Source organism: Chiloscyllium plagiosum, chromosome 40 (assembly GCF_004010195.1).
Source record: "Chiloscyllium plagiosum isolate BGI_BamShark_2017 chromosome 40, ASM401019v2, whole genome shotgun sequence".
Classification (NCBI taxonomy): Eukaryota; Metazoa; Chordata; class Chondrichthyes; order Orectolobiformes; family Hemiscylliidae; genus Chiloscyllium; species Chiloscyllium plagiosum.
In genome coordinates this window covers 11,038,841-11,052,117 of record NC_057749.1, presented here as the reverse complement: position 1 = coordinate 11,052,117, position 13,277 = coordinate 11,038,841, and the positions used below count along the sequence as shown (strand labels likewise).

Genomic DNA, 13,277 nt, shown 5'->3' with positions numbered 1-13,277 from the left:
AAACACTAGCTTTCAAGCGCTGCTCCTTCATCAGGTGGGTGTGGAGTATACTTTCCAGAGTTGTCAACACCTCCTCCTTCTGAACCTCAATCCCATCTAGTCTAGTAGCCTGGTTTTCAGTATTCTCCTCGACAACATTGTCTTTTTCCAGTGTGGATATTGATGAAAAATATTCATTTTGCACTTCTCATATCTCCTTGGACTCCACGCACAACTTACCACTACTGTCCTTGATTGGCTCTAATCTTATTCTAGTCAGTCTATTATTCCTGATATATCTATAGAAAGCTTTAGGGTTTACCTTGATCCTTTCTGCTGACGACTTCTCATGTCCCCTCCTGGCTCTTCTTAGCTGTCTCTTTAGATTTTTCCTGGCTAACTTGTAACTCTTTAGCACCCTAACTGACCTTTATGTCTCATCCTTATATAAACCTTCTTCTTCCTCTTGACATGAGATTCAACTTCTTTAGTAAACCACGGTTCCCTTGCTCGACCACTTCCTCCCTGCCTGACAGGTACATATTTATCAATGACACACAGTAGCTGTTTCTTGAATAAGCTCCACATTTTGATTGTGCCCACCCCCTGCAGTTTCCTTCCCCATCCTGTGCATCCTAAATCTTGTCTAATCACATCATAATTGCCTTTCCCCCAGCTATAACTCTTGCCCTGTGGTATACACCTATGCCTTTCCATCCTCAAAGTAAACGTAATTAAATTGTGGTCACTATCACCAACGTACTCACCTATCTCCAAATGTAACATCTGGCCCGGTTCATTACCCAATACTAAATCCAATGTGGCCTCATCCCTTGTTGGCCTGTCTACATACTGTGTCAGGAAACCCTTCTGCACACATTGGACAAAAACTGACCCATCTAAAGGACTCAAACTATAGTATTTCCAATCAATATTTGGAAAGGTGAAGTACCCCATAACAACTACTCAGTTACTTTTGCTCCTATCCAGAATCATCTTTGCTATCCTTTCTATTTGGATGCCAATAGAAAATTCCCAACAGGGTGACCTCTCCTTTCCTCTTTCTAACCTCAGCCCATACTGCCTCAGTAGACGAGTCCTCAAAACTCCTTTCTGCCACTGTAATACTGTCCTTGACTAACAATGCTACACCTCCCCGCTTTTACCATCTTCTCTATTCTTACTAAAACATGTAAATCCCGGAACCTGCTAAAACCATTCCTGTCCTGCTCTATCCATGTCTCCAAAATGGCCACAGCATCGAAGTCCCAGTCAGCAACACATTCTGCAGGTTCACCCACCTTATTCCAGATGCTCCTGGGTTTTGATGTAGACTCACTTCAAACCACTTTCATGCTTGTCAGTGCACTCTTCTGACCTTGAAACCGTATTTCTGACCTCACTACTGTCAACCTCCTGGGCACTGGGACTACAATTTAGCTTCCCAACTCCCTGCTAAATCAGTTTAAACCCTCCCGAAGAGCATTTGCAAATTTCCCCCCAGGATATTGGTATCACTGTGGTTCAGGTGTAGTCCATTTTGTTTGTAGAGGTCCCATCTACCCCAAAATGAACCCCAGTTATCCAGGTATCTGAAATCCTCCCTCCTGCACCATCTGTGTAGCTACGTGTTCAACTCCTCCCTCTCCCTCTTCCTTGCCTTGCTCACACGTGGCACGAGTAACAAACCTGAGATAACAGCTCTGTTTGTTCTCGCTCTAAGCATCCACCCCAGCTCCCTGAATTTTTGCCTTAAATCCCCATTCCTTTTCCTACCTATGTCCTTAGTGCCTATGTGGACCACATCTTGGGGCTGCTCCCCCTTTCCCTCCCCCTCAAGGATCCCGAAAACACAATCCGAGACATCACAAACCCTGGCACCTGGGAGTGCAACACACCAACCGTGAGTCTCTCTCTTTCTCACAGAACCTCATATCAGTCTCCTAACTATAGAGTCCCCCACATGACTAATGCTCTGCTCCTCTCCCCCCCTTCCCTTCTGAGCAACAGGAACAGACTCTCTGCCAGAGACCTGTACCTCATGACTTATCCCTGTTATTTCGCTCTCTAACAGTAACCAAAACTGTATACTTGTTATTGAGGGGAATGGCCACAGGGGTTCCCTGCATTGTCCCTTTCCATCCCCCATTATTAATATAAGATATCTAGTCGGCATGGACGGGTTGGACGAAGAGTCTGTTTCTTTACTGTACATCTGCATGACTCTGACTCTTAAGTTATTATGGGCTTCTTTACTTCTGCCTTAACTACTTTGCTCACTGCTATACTGCACAGCTGACCTTTTGAGTTTTTTCTCTCTGAATGTCCTGCTTCTATCTGGAAGAAACCTGCAGAATCATTGATTGATGTTTCTGTGTGTTTTTCCAAAAGGAACTTTAGTTATGTCTGTTTCCCTTTGTCAAAGGACACCTTGTTGCTAGGCTACAGCCCAGTTTTCTTTCTTCTCCTCTTGTTTTCTGAAAAACTGGACAATTCACACCAAGGGATTTTTTTAAAGGCCTCATTTTAAAATGTTTGACCAAACTTCATACAATCCAGTAACACTCTCAGAACTCAAAAGCTGAAATGAAGCTAGAACTATAATCACTCCCTCCTTAACGTATGCCACATAGAAATGCAAATCAAAATTTAAGCTAGACATGGTTCTGCCCACTTTCGAGCCCAAATTTCCAAACAGTATGTGAGCATTCATCTCAGTTGTTGCAGTGTACGTTGTGTATGGTACAGAATTACTAGCCTTTGACTTAGTCTCATAACCACTGGTTATGTAGCTGGTTCACTTCAGTTTCTAGTCAATGGTAATTCCTAGGATGTTGATAATGGGAGTTCCAGCGATGGTAATGCCCTTGTCAGAAAACTGTTCAGTCTTGCTTTTTTGATATGGTCATTAGTAGCATTTGTGTGGTGTAAATATTACTTACATTCAAACTTCACAACCCTCCAAACGTGAAAATCAATACATAATTCTGTGGAAAATTATCTCAAAAGTTAGTTTGGTCAAGTGATTATTAAAACCAGAAAACATGATTGTTCACAGATTGTCTAAATGCTACTCTCTGCAGCCACTAATTTTTTTTAATATTCTTATGTTCATTGTGGGTTTTGCTACCTAGACCAGCACTTATTACCCATTCCTAATTGACCTGGAGAAGTTTAGTTGCCTTCTTAAAAGGTTGCTGTATTCGGGGCAGAATGATACCCACAATGTTGTTAGTAGCGGAAAAGTTCTGTCTACATTGCGTGACTGCATGTGTGCTTTTATTCCTGATGAAGGGCTTTTGCCCGAAACGTCGATTTCGAAGCTTTTCGGATGCTGCCTGAATTGCTGTACTCTTCCAGCACCACTGATCCAGATGCATGTGTGTGTAGCCAATCCAAGTTCTGTGCACAGTGATTGGCGTCAGTATGCGAATTGTAGCATGAATTCTGGTTCCAGAGATCACTGCTGAGTGCTGATCTTGATAGCTCATGTAGCCATAAAGAAAATTAGGGGGGATACTGGAAGGGAGTTCCTGAGTTTTGACTCAACGACAGTGGGCAAGCAGCAATATATTTCCAAGTAAGAATGGTGAGTGGTTTGGAGGGAACTTGCAGTAGTAGTGTTCCCACATACCTGCTGCCCTTGTACTTTCAGCTGGTAGAGATCATGGATTTGGATACAAAAGCATTGGTGAATTGCTGCAGTGTTATCTTGTAGCATAGATTCCCTATGGTGTGGAAACAGGCCCTTCAGCCCAACCAGTCCACACCGACCCTCCGAAGAGCAACCCACCCAGACCCATTTCCCCTTGACTAATGCACCTAACATTATGGGCAATTTAGCATGGCCAATTCACCTGACCTGTACATCTTTGGACTGTGGGAGGAAACCAGAGCACCCGGAGGAAATATACGCAGACACTGGGAGAATGTGCAAACTCCACACAGTTCACCCGAGGCTGGGATTGAACCTGGGACCCTGGTGCTGTGAGGCTGCAATGCTAACCAGTGCTACTCTAATTGTTGCTATTGTATGTCACTGATGGATGGAATTCCAGTCAAGCAACTGCTTTGTCCCGGTTAATGTCTTGAGCGTTGTTGGAGCGGCACTCAATCCAGCAAGTGGGGAGTATACCAATGTGTTCTGACTTGAGCCTTGCAGATGGTGGACAGACATTGTGGGAGACTGGGGGTGCATTAATAGCTACAGAAGTTCTTATCCTCTAACCTGGTTTTGTAGCCACAGTGTATCTAAAGGCTGGTCCAGTTCAGTTTCTGGTGAATAGTAAACTCCTGGATTTTGATAGTGGGAATTAAGTGATGGTAATACTTTGAAAGTCAAGAGATGATGATTAAATTATCTCCTGTAAGAGATAGACATTGATTTGCACTTGTGTCACTAATGTTACTTGCTATGTATAAGTCCAAGCTTGGATATTGTCTAGGTCTTACCTGAACATAGGCTATTTCAGTAACCGAGAAGTCACAAATAGTGGTTCATACTGTGCAATCAATAGCATACATTTCCGCTTCTGATTTTATCATTAACAGGAGGCTATTGTCAAGGCAGCTGATGATAGTTGGATTGAGAGCACTATTATGAGAAATTCATACCGAGACCTCCAGTCACCATAATCATCTTTCTTTGTGCTAGGTATGACAACAACCAGCAGTGAGATTTCCCCATGATTCTCGTTGTGCCATTTTTAGAACTCTTTGATGTAATCTCAATCAAATATTGTTTTGATATCAAGGGTGGTAACTTTTATCTCAGTTTCGGGAGACTTTCCTGGACTGCTGCTTACTTGGCTTTCTGTGGAACATAAGTACTAGCATAGCGCAGCTTTTCAAAATGGTCTGTCCTACAAATTCTGTGTATTAAAGATCTTGGTCTGCACTGTGGCTTACAAGGCAGCAACCATATATCTTCTGGGTATTTCAGCCCTTAAAATGCTTAATTACTTTGGTGATGCAGCATTACTGGAATTTTACTGCTGGGCATTGAAGATTACACTCACAGTGTATTTAGAGATGGGTCTAAGTCTCACTTTGCTGGAACCCTTTCTCAGGAATCCAGTCAATCTGATTTCCAAAAGAAATCTTGTGCACTCATCTTTGCAGAATTTATTTGTATCATGTGTAATCTTGTGTTACTTGGTTTCTGTATGTATATGTTATTTTGTGTAGATCACCTGTTACGATCATTTATGCTCCTTGCAGAAACATTTGCTTTACTAACACAAATTATTCATATATAGAACCTAAAGGAGTTATTTCTGTCATTCTTTGGAGTAATTATAGAGAAACAATAGCTTGCTTCTTATGAGTGGCAGCTTTGAAAGCAAATCAGTGCTTTGCTTGCACTAGTTCCTTATGCATCTGAAATGCTGATGAAGCAGGTTGCTCCTCCTGACAGCCCACACAATACATAGTAGCTGCTTCCCTACCCTTTACCTGGCAAGTGCATCAGCTCATCAGCCTGAGTAGGTCTCTGTAGGCTAACATTCTCCTGCAGTGCTTTTCCACAAGCAGGAAGCTTCAGCTCACTGCAAGCAAAAACCAATGACAAGACTGCAGTAAATGGAGCTGCAGGATCCCGTTCAAAGGCTGCTGGGATATTAAGGACATTATTATTGACGACTCCCTGTTCTTTTTCTCTTTATAGAGAGATGCAGACACATTACCTAGACTCCAAAGATTTTTCCTCAGCTTTAACAACATTTCTAGGTAAGAACCAGAGATTTTTATTAATTGGAAGCACTGGTTACTCTCAAAGGCATAAGTGCTCACTTTGTTGAAGTACAGAAACCTTTCTTATTTGTAGGTACAGAATATTTTCACAAACCTTTCTGCATTTCACCTTTATACATTTCATTCATTAAGAAATATTGCAGTTTCTTTACGTTCATTAAAGGTAATATTGATTAATTGTTTTCTCTATTTTCTTGAATTGGTTTTGGTTTATTACTGACTTACATATTAAACCACAAATTTAATTGCTTGGCAAATTTAATTTTGAGCATGTTCACTGCAGCCATTTATCAGTGACTCAGTGAAGGTCATTCATAGACTGGGAATTGTGCAACAACAGACAAATGCTCATTTTTTTTGTCACCCAAATGCACATTGTAATCACACAGCTTCAATCATTATTTACAGCCAAAATTAAAATTTAATACCTTTGCATAGTTTGTTTTAACAAGATGATCATTGGCTAAATTATGCATCAATTGGTTGGTCCATTTTTGTAGTTAACAGCATATAACTAATAACATACAATATTTGATATTCACAGTATGAATATTAGTAAATTATAAAACAGTGAACTGTAAAGAAGAGTATTTCTGTATGAAACATAAGTTCTTTAATCTGAACGTTCTTGTGAATCCAATTAGGTTTTAAATGTATGCATTGATCTTAATTCACAGTAACATGGCATCTAAGTTACCTTTTTTATGTTTTACGTGAAGATCATGTATTTAACTAAAAATAATTTTGTACATTTAAGGATGGAATCCCTTGATTATTAACTATACTTTATTGCTGAACATGGACAGCCATCTCTTTGTTTTGTCATTAATACCATCAGCATTTGATTTGATTTAATTGAATTGTTTAAATAATTATTACTGCCATGTGTACCAAGGTACAGTGAATATTATTATCTTACATGCTTTATAGGTAGGTCATTGCAATGATGAGAATTTACTTGGGAAACATGGGGCCAAAATGCATGATGTTGTTGAGATTCAGGGGAATAGGAGAAAATTGAGAACATCAGAAAATATAGTTAGGTAATATGTAGCTTTCATGTTAAAAATGTATATTGTAAGAGGAAGGAATGGTTGATGAGCTTTCTTGATTTCATTCTTGAAGTGAATGATGGTGCAGGGAGTCAATTCAGCATGCTTGGAGAACAAGATGCTAAAAAAAGCATGAGTGATAGAGAATTTGGAGCTGAGGAGAACAAGCAAGGAAGTACAATGATTATCATGGAGTAGTTAAAATAGATAAAAGTGGTGAAGGACATAGAGGGAGAGCAAGGGAGAGATTAAGAGTGAATGGATGTTGTGTGTGCTGAGGTTCCACAGGCTAATAAGCAAAAGGCAGCTGGAACTGGGGAGATATGAAAGTGTGGCTGAGGATATCCCAGATCAAATATCTCAGAAAACAAAGAGGTGGACTTGGAGAATATAGTTGGTTGTAGTAATATTTTGTATGGTGCAAATGGCAGATAATGATATGGTAAAGTACAGTTTTGACTGGGTAGAAAACGAGGTGAAAGACAACCCTATTGTGAAAGATAATACACAAAGCTGAAGTCAGAAGAAGAATACAGAAAGCCAAAAGTAAATTTGTGAGGATGAAGGATGTGTCAACAACAAAAAAAATTCAAGCTTGTAACAAGAAAAATATCTTATAAGATGTGACATTCTAGTCATTTTTTTGATGCCTTAGAACATAAGCAATCAACAAAGATCTGTGGAAGGAAATGAAGGCCTTTGAAATGTGGATGCTAAGATGCATGCTTAACGTTCCATATATTAGATTAGATTAGATTACTTACAGTGTGGAAACAAGCCCTTCGACCCAACAAGTCCACACCGATCCTCCAAAGAGCAACCCACCCATAAGCATTCCCCTACATTTACCCCTTCACCTAACACTACGGGCAATTTAGCATGGCCAATTCACCTAACCTGCACATTTTTGGACTGTGGGAGGAAACCGGAGCACCCAGAGGAAACCCACGCAGACACAGGGAGAATGTGCATACTCCACACAGACAGTTGCCTGAGGCGGGTTGTAAGATTGATAAAGAGGAGCTTCAAATTGCAAACGCAAAAAGACCTATAAAAAATGGCAACCAGAAAACAAAATGTCACTATTTTAGCTATTTGATTAGTGCTGAAACACTACAGCATTTTTTTCTTGAGGGCAAAATGGATGGCAGGAAGAGGGGTTAACGTGTGCATAGTAGATGTCAGAAATTATGGTGTAGACATGGGTGAGAGACGGTTGATGTGTGAGAATGGCACACGACAGAGGAGTATGACATCTCATTTCAATGTATCTTCTATTTGGAGCAGCTTTGAGTTTATAGCAGCGTTAATTTTGAGAAAGCAATTAAGGGCATTTTCCAGCAAATGGAAAAGAGTGATGAAAATATAATGTAGAAAGAAGAGTGGATTTCTAAAAGACAATGGATTAAGTGCTATATAAAAATGAGTTAACAAAATTGGATTAAAAAAGATAGTGACAGAACAGATGTATAATTGGATTTTAAAAGAGGAGGCAAGGAATACTGGGGAACACATTTTTTTCAGAGTCACGAGAAATACTCGTGGTATACTCCAAGGGTTGATATTTGACCCAATGCTTTTTTAAGATATATATTAATGACATGGACTTGATAAATAGGGTTTACTTTTAAATTTTACATATGACACCAAAACTCAAATGTTGTAGAAACAGTAGAGGATGGCACACTTCAGGAGAGGATGTACTATAATAGACAAATGGCAGGTAAAATTCAATGTTGGCAATTATAATAAGGATTGGTAGTTTAAAGTAAATGATACAATTTTAAAGGAGCGTAGGAGCAGAGATACCAGAGTATGTGTGCACATAGCTTTGAGGATGCAAAACAAATTGAAAAGATTGTTTAAAAATAGTACGGCTTCATTGGCTTTATTTATGAAGGAACAGAATAAAAAGAATAGTTAAGCATAATATTTATGAAATATGGATTAAGTCTTGGATGAAAAACTGTTTTAAAATCTAGGCACCATACTTTAGGCTTTGGAGAGAGTGCAGAAGATGTTTGCTAAGATGGTACCTGAGATGAAGGACTTGAGTTGTACAGTGTGATTTCAGAAGTTCTTCTCCTTCAAGCAGGGAAGATTAAGAAAATATTTGATAGGGTTGTTCAAAATCGTGAATTCCTACGATGGAATAGTCTCAGAATTAAGAATTTAAGACTGAGATGAGGAGGAATCTATTTTTTCAGAGGGTTGAGAGTCTTTGGAACTCCTTGGCATAGAGAACTATGGGAGCAGAATTCTTGTGTACATTTAAGGCTAAGATAGACAGATTCTTGATCAGAAGGGGTAATCAGGGGTTATCTATGGGTAAAAAAGTGGATCAGCCCTGAGTATTAAATGGTGGAGCAAGTTTGAGGCGCTGAACAGCCACTCCTGTACCAATTTCTTATGGTCTTGTGGTCTTATAGTATGGCTGGCTACACTCCTCGTGATTGACCTCATGTTAATACTAACAGTTTACTTCGGTCACCACACTTCTGTGTAGAACTAAACTCATTTTAGGTGCACTGAAAAGTTAATTGAGCTGAGTCTTATGGTGAAAGGGTTGCCTTATGAAAGAGTGGAGCAGATTGGGCCTGTACTCATTGGAATTTATAAGAATGAGAGGTAATCTTATTTAAATCATATCATTTTTAGTGGGCTTATGTTATGAGGTTGAGGGTGTGTACTGTGCCTTTAGAAAAGAGTGAGTGCCATTTTGCACTGAGAGCTTACAAATACCTGTCGTATGACTATCTAGCAGTCTCAGAGTGTACTGAAAATTGAAAATATGTAATATTTGGCTGTGAAATTGATACCTGAGTTGATTGCTGTTTTGACAACAATTCGAATTTAACCAATCAGTTTAAATTATGTCTCAGGATACTAAAACCGAATTGAGTTTGAATTTATTGTTTTGCCAATATCGAACCAATGAGATGTGCCATGTTGGGGATTCAAAAAAGAAGCAGGCATTTTGAAAGTCAGACAGAGTAACAGACATCAAGAAAGTAACTACCATTGAGAGAAAGAGAGAGAGAAACTCAAAAGATTGAAACACTGTCTATCAAAGGCACCTTTTTCATATGAAACATCTTCACCGTAAAAAGAAAGAAGATGACCCAGGGAGGTCTTCAGCTGGAAGAAGACAGACACCGCAGAAGACAGCGGCTATGTGGTTTTGAAATTACATTGATGTAATTTTAATAAGTGTTGTTGGAACAGTATATTGTTTTAAAGTTGGAGGCAAGTAATAAGCAGATAAAAGAAAATGAGGGCTTAGAGTTGTGAACAGTTATCGTTTAATGTTAATTTTTAGAGTTAAGTATAAATTGATATTATTTTCTTTAAGTAGTAGAATTTGGGAATTCTCTGTCACTCATATATTTTAACAGATTATGAGGCGAGGTGAGTTTATTAACAGAGGGGTTCTCCTCCATGTTCTAACACTCGACAAATTAGATGCTGAGCATGTTTCCTTGACTGGAGAAATTAGATCTGGGCGTTCAGTTTAAAGAATAAAGAGTCTCCTATTTAAGATAGAGAAATGAAGTATTTTTTTCCTCTGAGGGTATTTATCTTTGGAATTTTCTCTCAGAGAACAATAGAGACAGATTTATTGAACGTGGCAGGCAAATGCATGGCTGGAAAGAATGGTAAACAGGAGAAAGCTTTAGATTCTTGGCACATTGAAAAAAAGAACAATATAGCACAGAAACAGGCTCTTCATCCCTATAAGCCTTCTCAGACACATTTTGCCATTCCATACTAAAACTATCCTCACTTATAGGATCCGTATGCCTCTATTTCCTTCCTATTTGTGTATTCATCTAGGTGTTTCTTGATTGCTGCTGCTGTGCCTGCTTCTACTACCACCTCTGGCAGCGCATTCCAGGCACTCACAACCCTTTGTATGAAAAACATGCCTCACACATCTCTTGTTAACATCCACCCCCTACCACCACCCCTTGCATCTTGAACCTGTGTCTCCTAGTAATTGACCCCTTCACCCGGGAAAAAGCCTCATATTTTCCGCTCTATCTGTACCATTCACAATCTTATAATCTTCTTATAAACTACATCAAAGACTTCTCAGAAATGACTACCAAACTACTCAGTTCTCTTGACATCATGGTAACCCACAAACCCACCAACACACTAAACAGCAGCTAATGAACTTAAAAAACCCTATACATCAACAAGCAAGGTGAACGTCATTTATAAAATACCTTGTAAGAACTGTAACAAACTGTAACTACATTGGACAAACAGGCAGAAAACTAGCCACCAGGGTATATGAACATCAAATAGCCACAAAAAGACATGACCCACTATCACTAGTATCCTTACATACAGATGAGGAAGGACACCACTTTGACTGGGACAACACATCAATCCTAGGACAAGCCAAACAGAGACACGCACGAGAATTCCTAGAAGCATGGCATTCCAACTGGAACTCTATCAACAAACACATCGATTTGGACCCCATCTATCACCCTCTGAGAAAAAGGAACCGGAAATGACACCACCAACACAGGAAATGACATCATCAACACAAAAATGACATCACCAACCCAAAGAAACCTAAATATATAAATAGAAAGTGGGACATAACACCAGTGCTTCACCGGAGACTCACTGATGATGTTACCTAGTATGGTGACGAAACGTCTGAAAACAAACCTTCCAGCTTAGCGAGAAAACGTGCATCCTTATAAACTTCTATCAGGTAGCCTCTCAACCTCCTGAGTTCCAATGAAATTAAACCCAGTCTGTCCAACCTTTCTTCATAGCTAAAATCCCCCATACCCGGCAACATCCTAGTAAACCTTTTAGAACATCGATGTTGCGCCGCCCTGTCATACTAATCTGAAGCCCATCCCACCTACACTATTCCATGTACGTCCATTTGCCTGTCCAATGACGATTTGAATGCACTTAAACTTGGCGAATATGCTACCGATGTAGGCAAAGCATTTCATACCCTTACTACTCTCTGAGTAGACAATAGACAATAGGTGCAGGAGTAGGCCATTCAGCCCTTCGAGCCTGCACCGCCATTCAATATAATCATGGCTGATCATTCCTAATCAGTATCCTGTTCCTGCCTTATCTCCATAACCCTTGATTCCACTATCTTTGAGAGCTCTATCCAACTCCTTCTTAAATGAATCCAGAGAGTGGGCCTCCACTGCCCCCTGTGGCAGAGCATTCCACACAGCCACCACTCTCTGGGTGAAGAAGTTTCTCCTGAGCTCTGTCCTAAATGGTCTACCCTGTATTTTCAAGCTGTGTCCTCTGATTCGGCACTCACCCATCAGTGGAAATATGTTTCCTACTGCCAGAGTGTCCAATCCTTTCATAATCTTATACGTCTCAATCAGATCCCCTCTCAGTCTTCGAAACTCATCGCTCCAGTCTTTCAGCATAAGGTAATCCTGCCATTCCAGGAATTGACCTCGTGAACCTACGCTGCACTCCCTCAATAGCCAGAATGTCTTTCCTCAAATTTGGAGACCAGAACTGCACACAGTACTCCAGGTGTCAATGTTTTGGCATCAACTACTTCCTGTAGTAATGAATTCCAGCCTCACCACTCTTTGGGTGAAGAAATGGTGCACCCCAACTGTCCTCACACTGTGATCATTTGTTCTGGAGGCACTCACCATCAGGAACATTCTCCCTGCATCTAACTGGTCTCGTCCTGTTCGAATTTGCGCAGTCTCTTTGAGGTCTCACCTCACTGATCTGAACTCCAGCAAAAACAATCCTAATCTCGTCAATGTCTCCTCATACATCAGTCACACCATCCCTGAAATCAGCCTGGTAAACCTTTGCTGCATTTCCACGAGAGCAAGAAAAGGAGACTAAAACTGAGCACAATATTCTAGGTGTGGCCTCACCAAGGCCCAGTATAACTCCAACAACACATCACTGCTCCTGTACTTGAAACCACTTGCAACGAAGGCCAACAAACCATTTGGCTTCTTCACTGCTTGCTGCACCTGCATGCTTACCTTCAGCAACTGGTACCCAAGGATACCCAGGTCCCACTGCAGACTCCCTTCTCCCAATTTATAGCCATTCAGGCAGTAATTCTGCCTTCTTGTTTTTGCTCACACTTATCCAAATTATCCTGCATTTGCCCAACCTGTCCAATCATGCTGAAGGACCCCTGCATCCCCGTCAAAGTTCACTCTCCCTCAAATTGGTGTCATCTGCTACCTTTGACATGTTCCATTTTGTTCCCTCGTTCAAATCATTAATATATATCGTGATTGGCTAGGGTCGGAGCACTGATTCCTGTGGCACCCCACTAATTACTGTTGGTCAATTTGAAAAGGACCCATTAACTATTACTGTTTCCTCCGAACCATCTCAATACACTTCTCTGAATCCCATGCACTTTAATCTTACACAATCTATCTCTTATGCAGGGCTTTGTCAGACATTTTCTCCAAGTCCAAATATACCACATTGACTGGCTCCCTC

At 40.3% G+C, this 13,277-nt stretch overlaps 1 protein-coding gene across 4 annotated transcripts in view; it reads left to right on the top strand.

Annotated features, from left to right (window-relative positions):
- Positions 1-13,277, top strand: part of LOC122542505 (leucine-rich repeat-containing protein 49) — a 271,158-nt gene that overhangs the window by 163,106 nt on the left and 94,775 nt on the right. For all 4 annotated transcript variants that reach the window (XM_043680302.1, XM_043680301.1, XM_043680305.1 and 1 more), the window contains one exon: positions 5,645-5,706. In XM_043680302.1, coding sequence (XP_043536237.1) covers positions 5,645-5,706 — 62 coding nt within the window. The remainder of the gene's footprint in view (positions 1-5,644; positions 5,707-13,277) is intronic.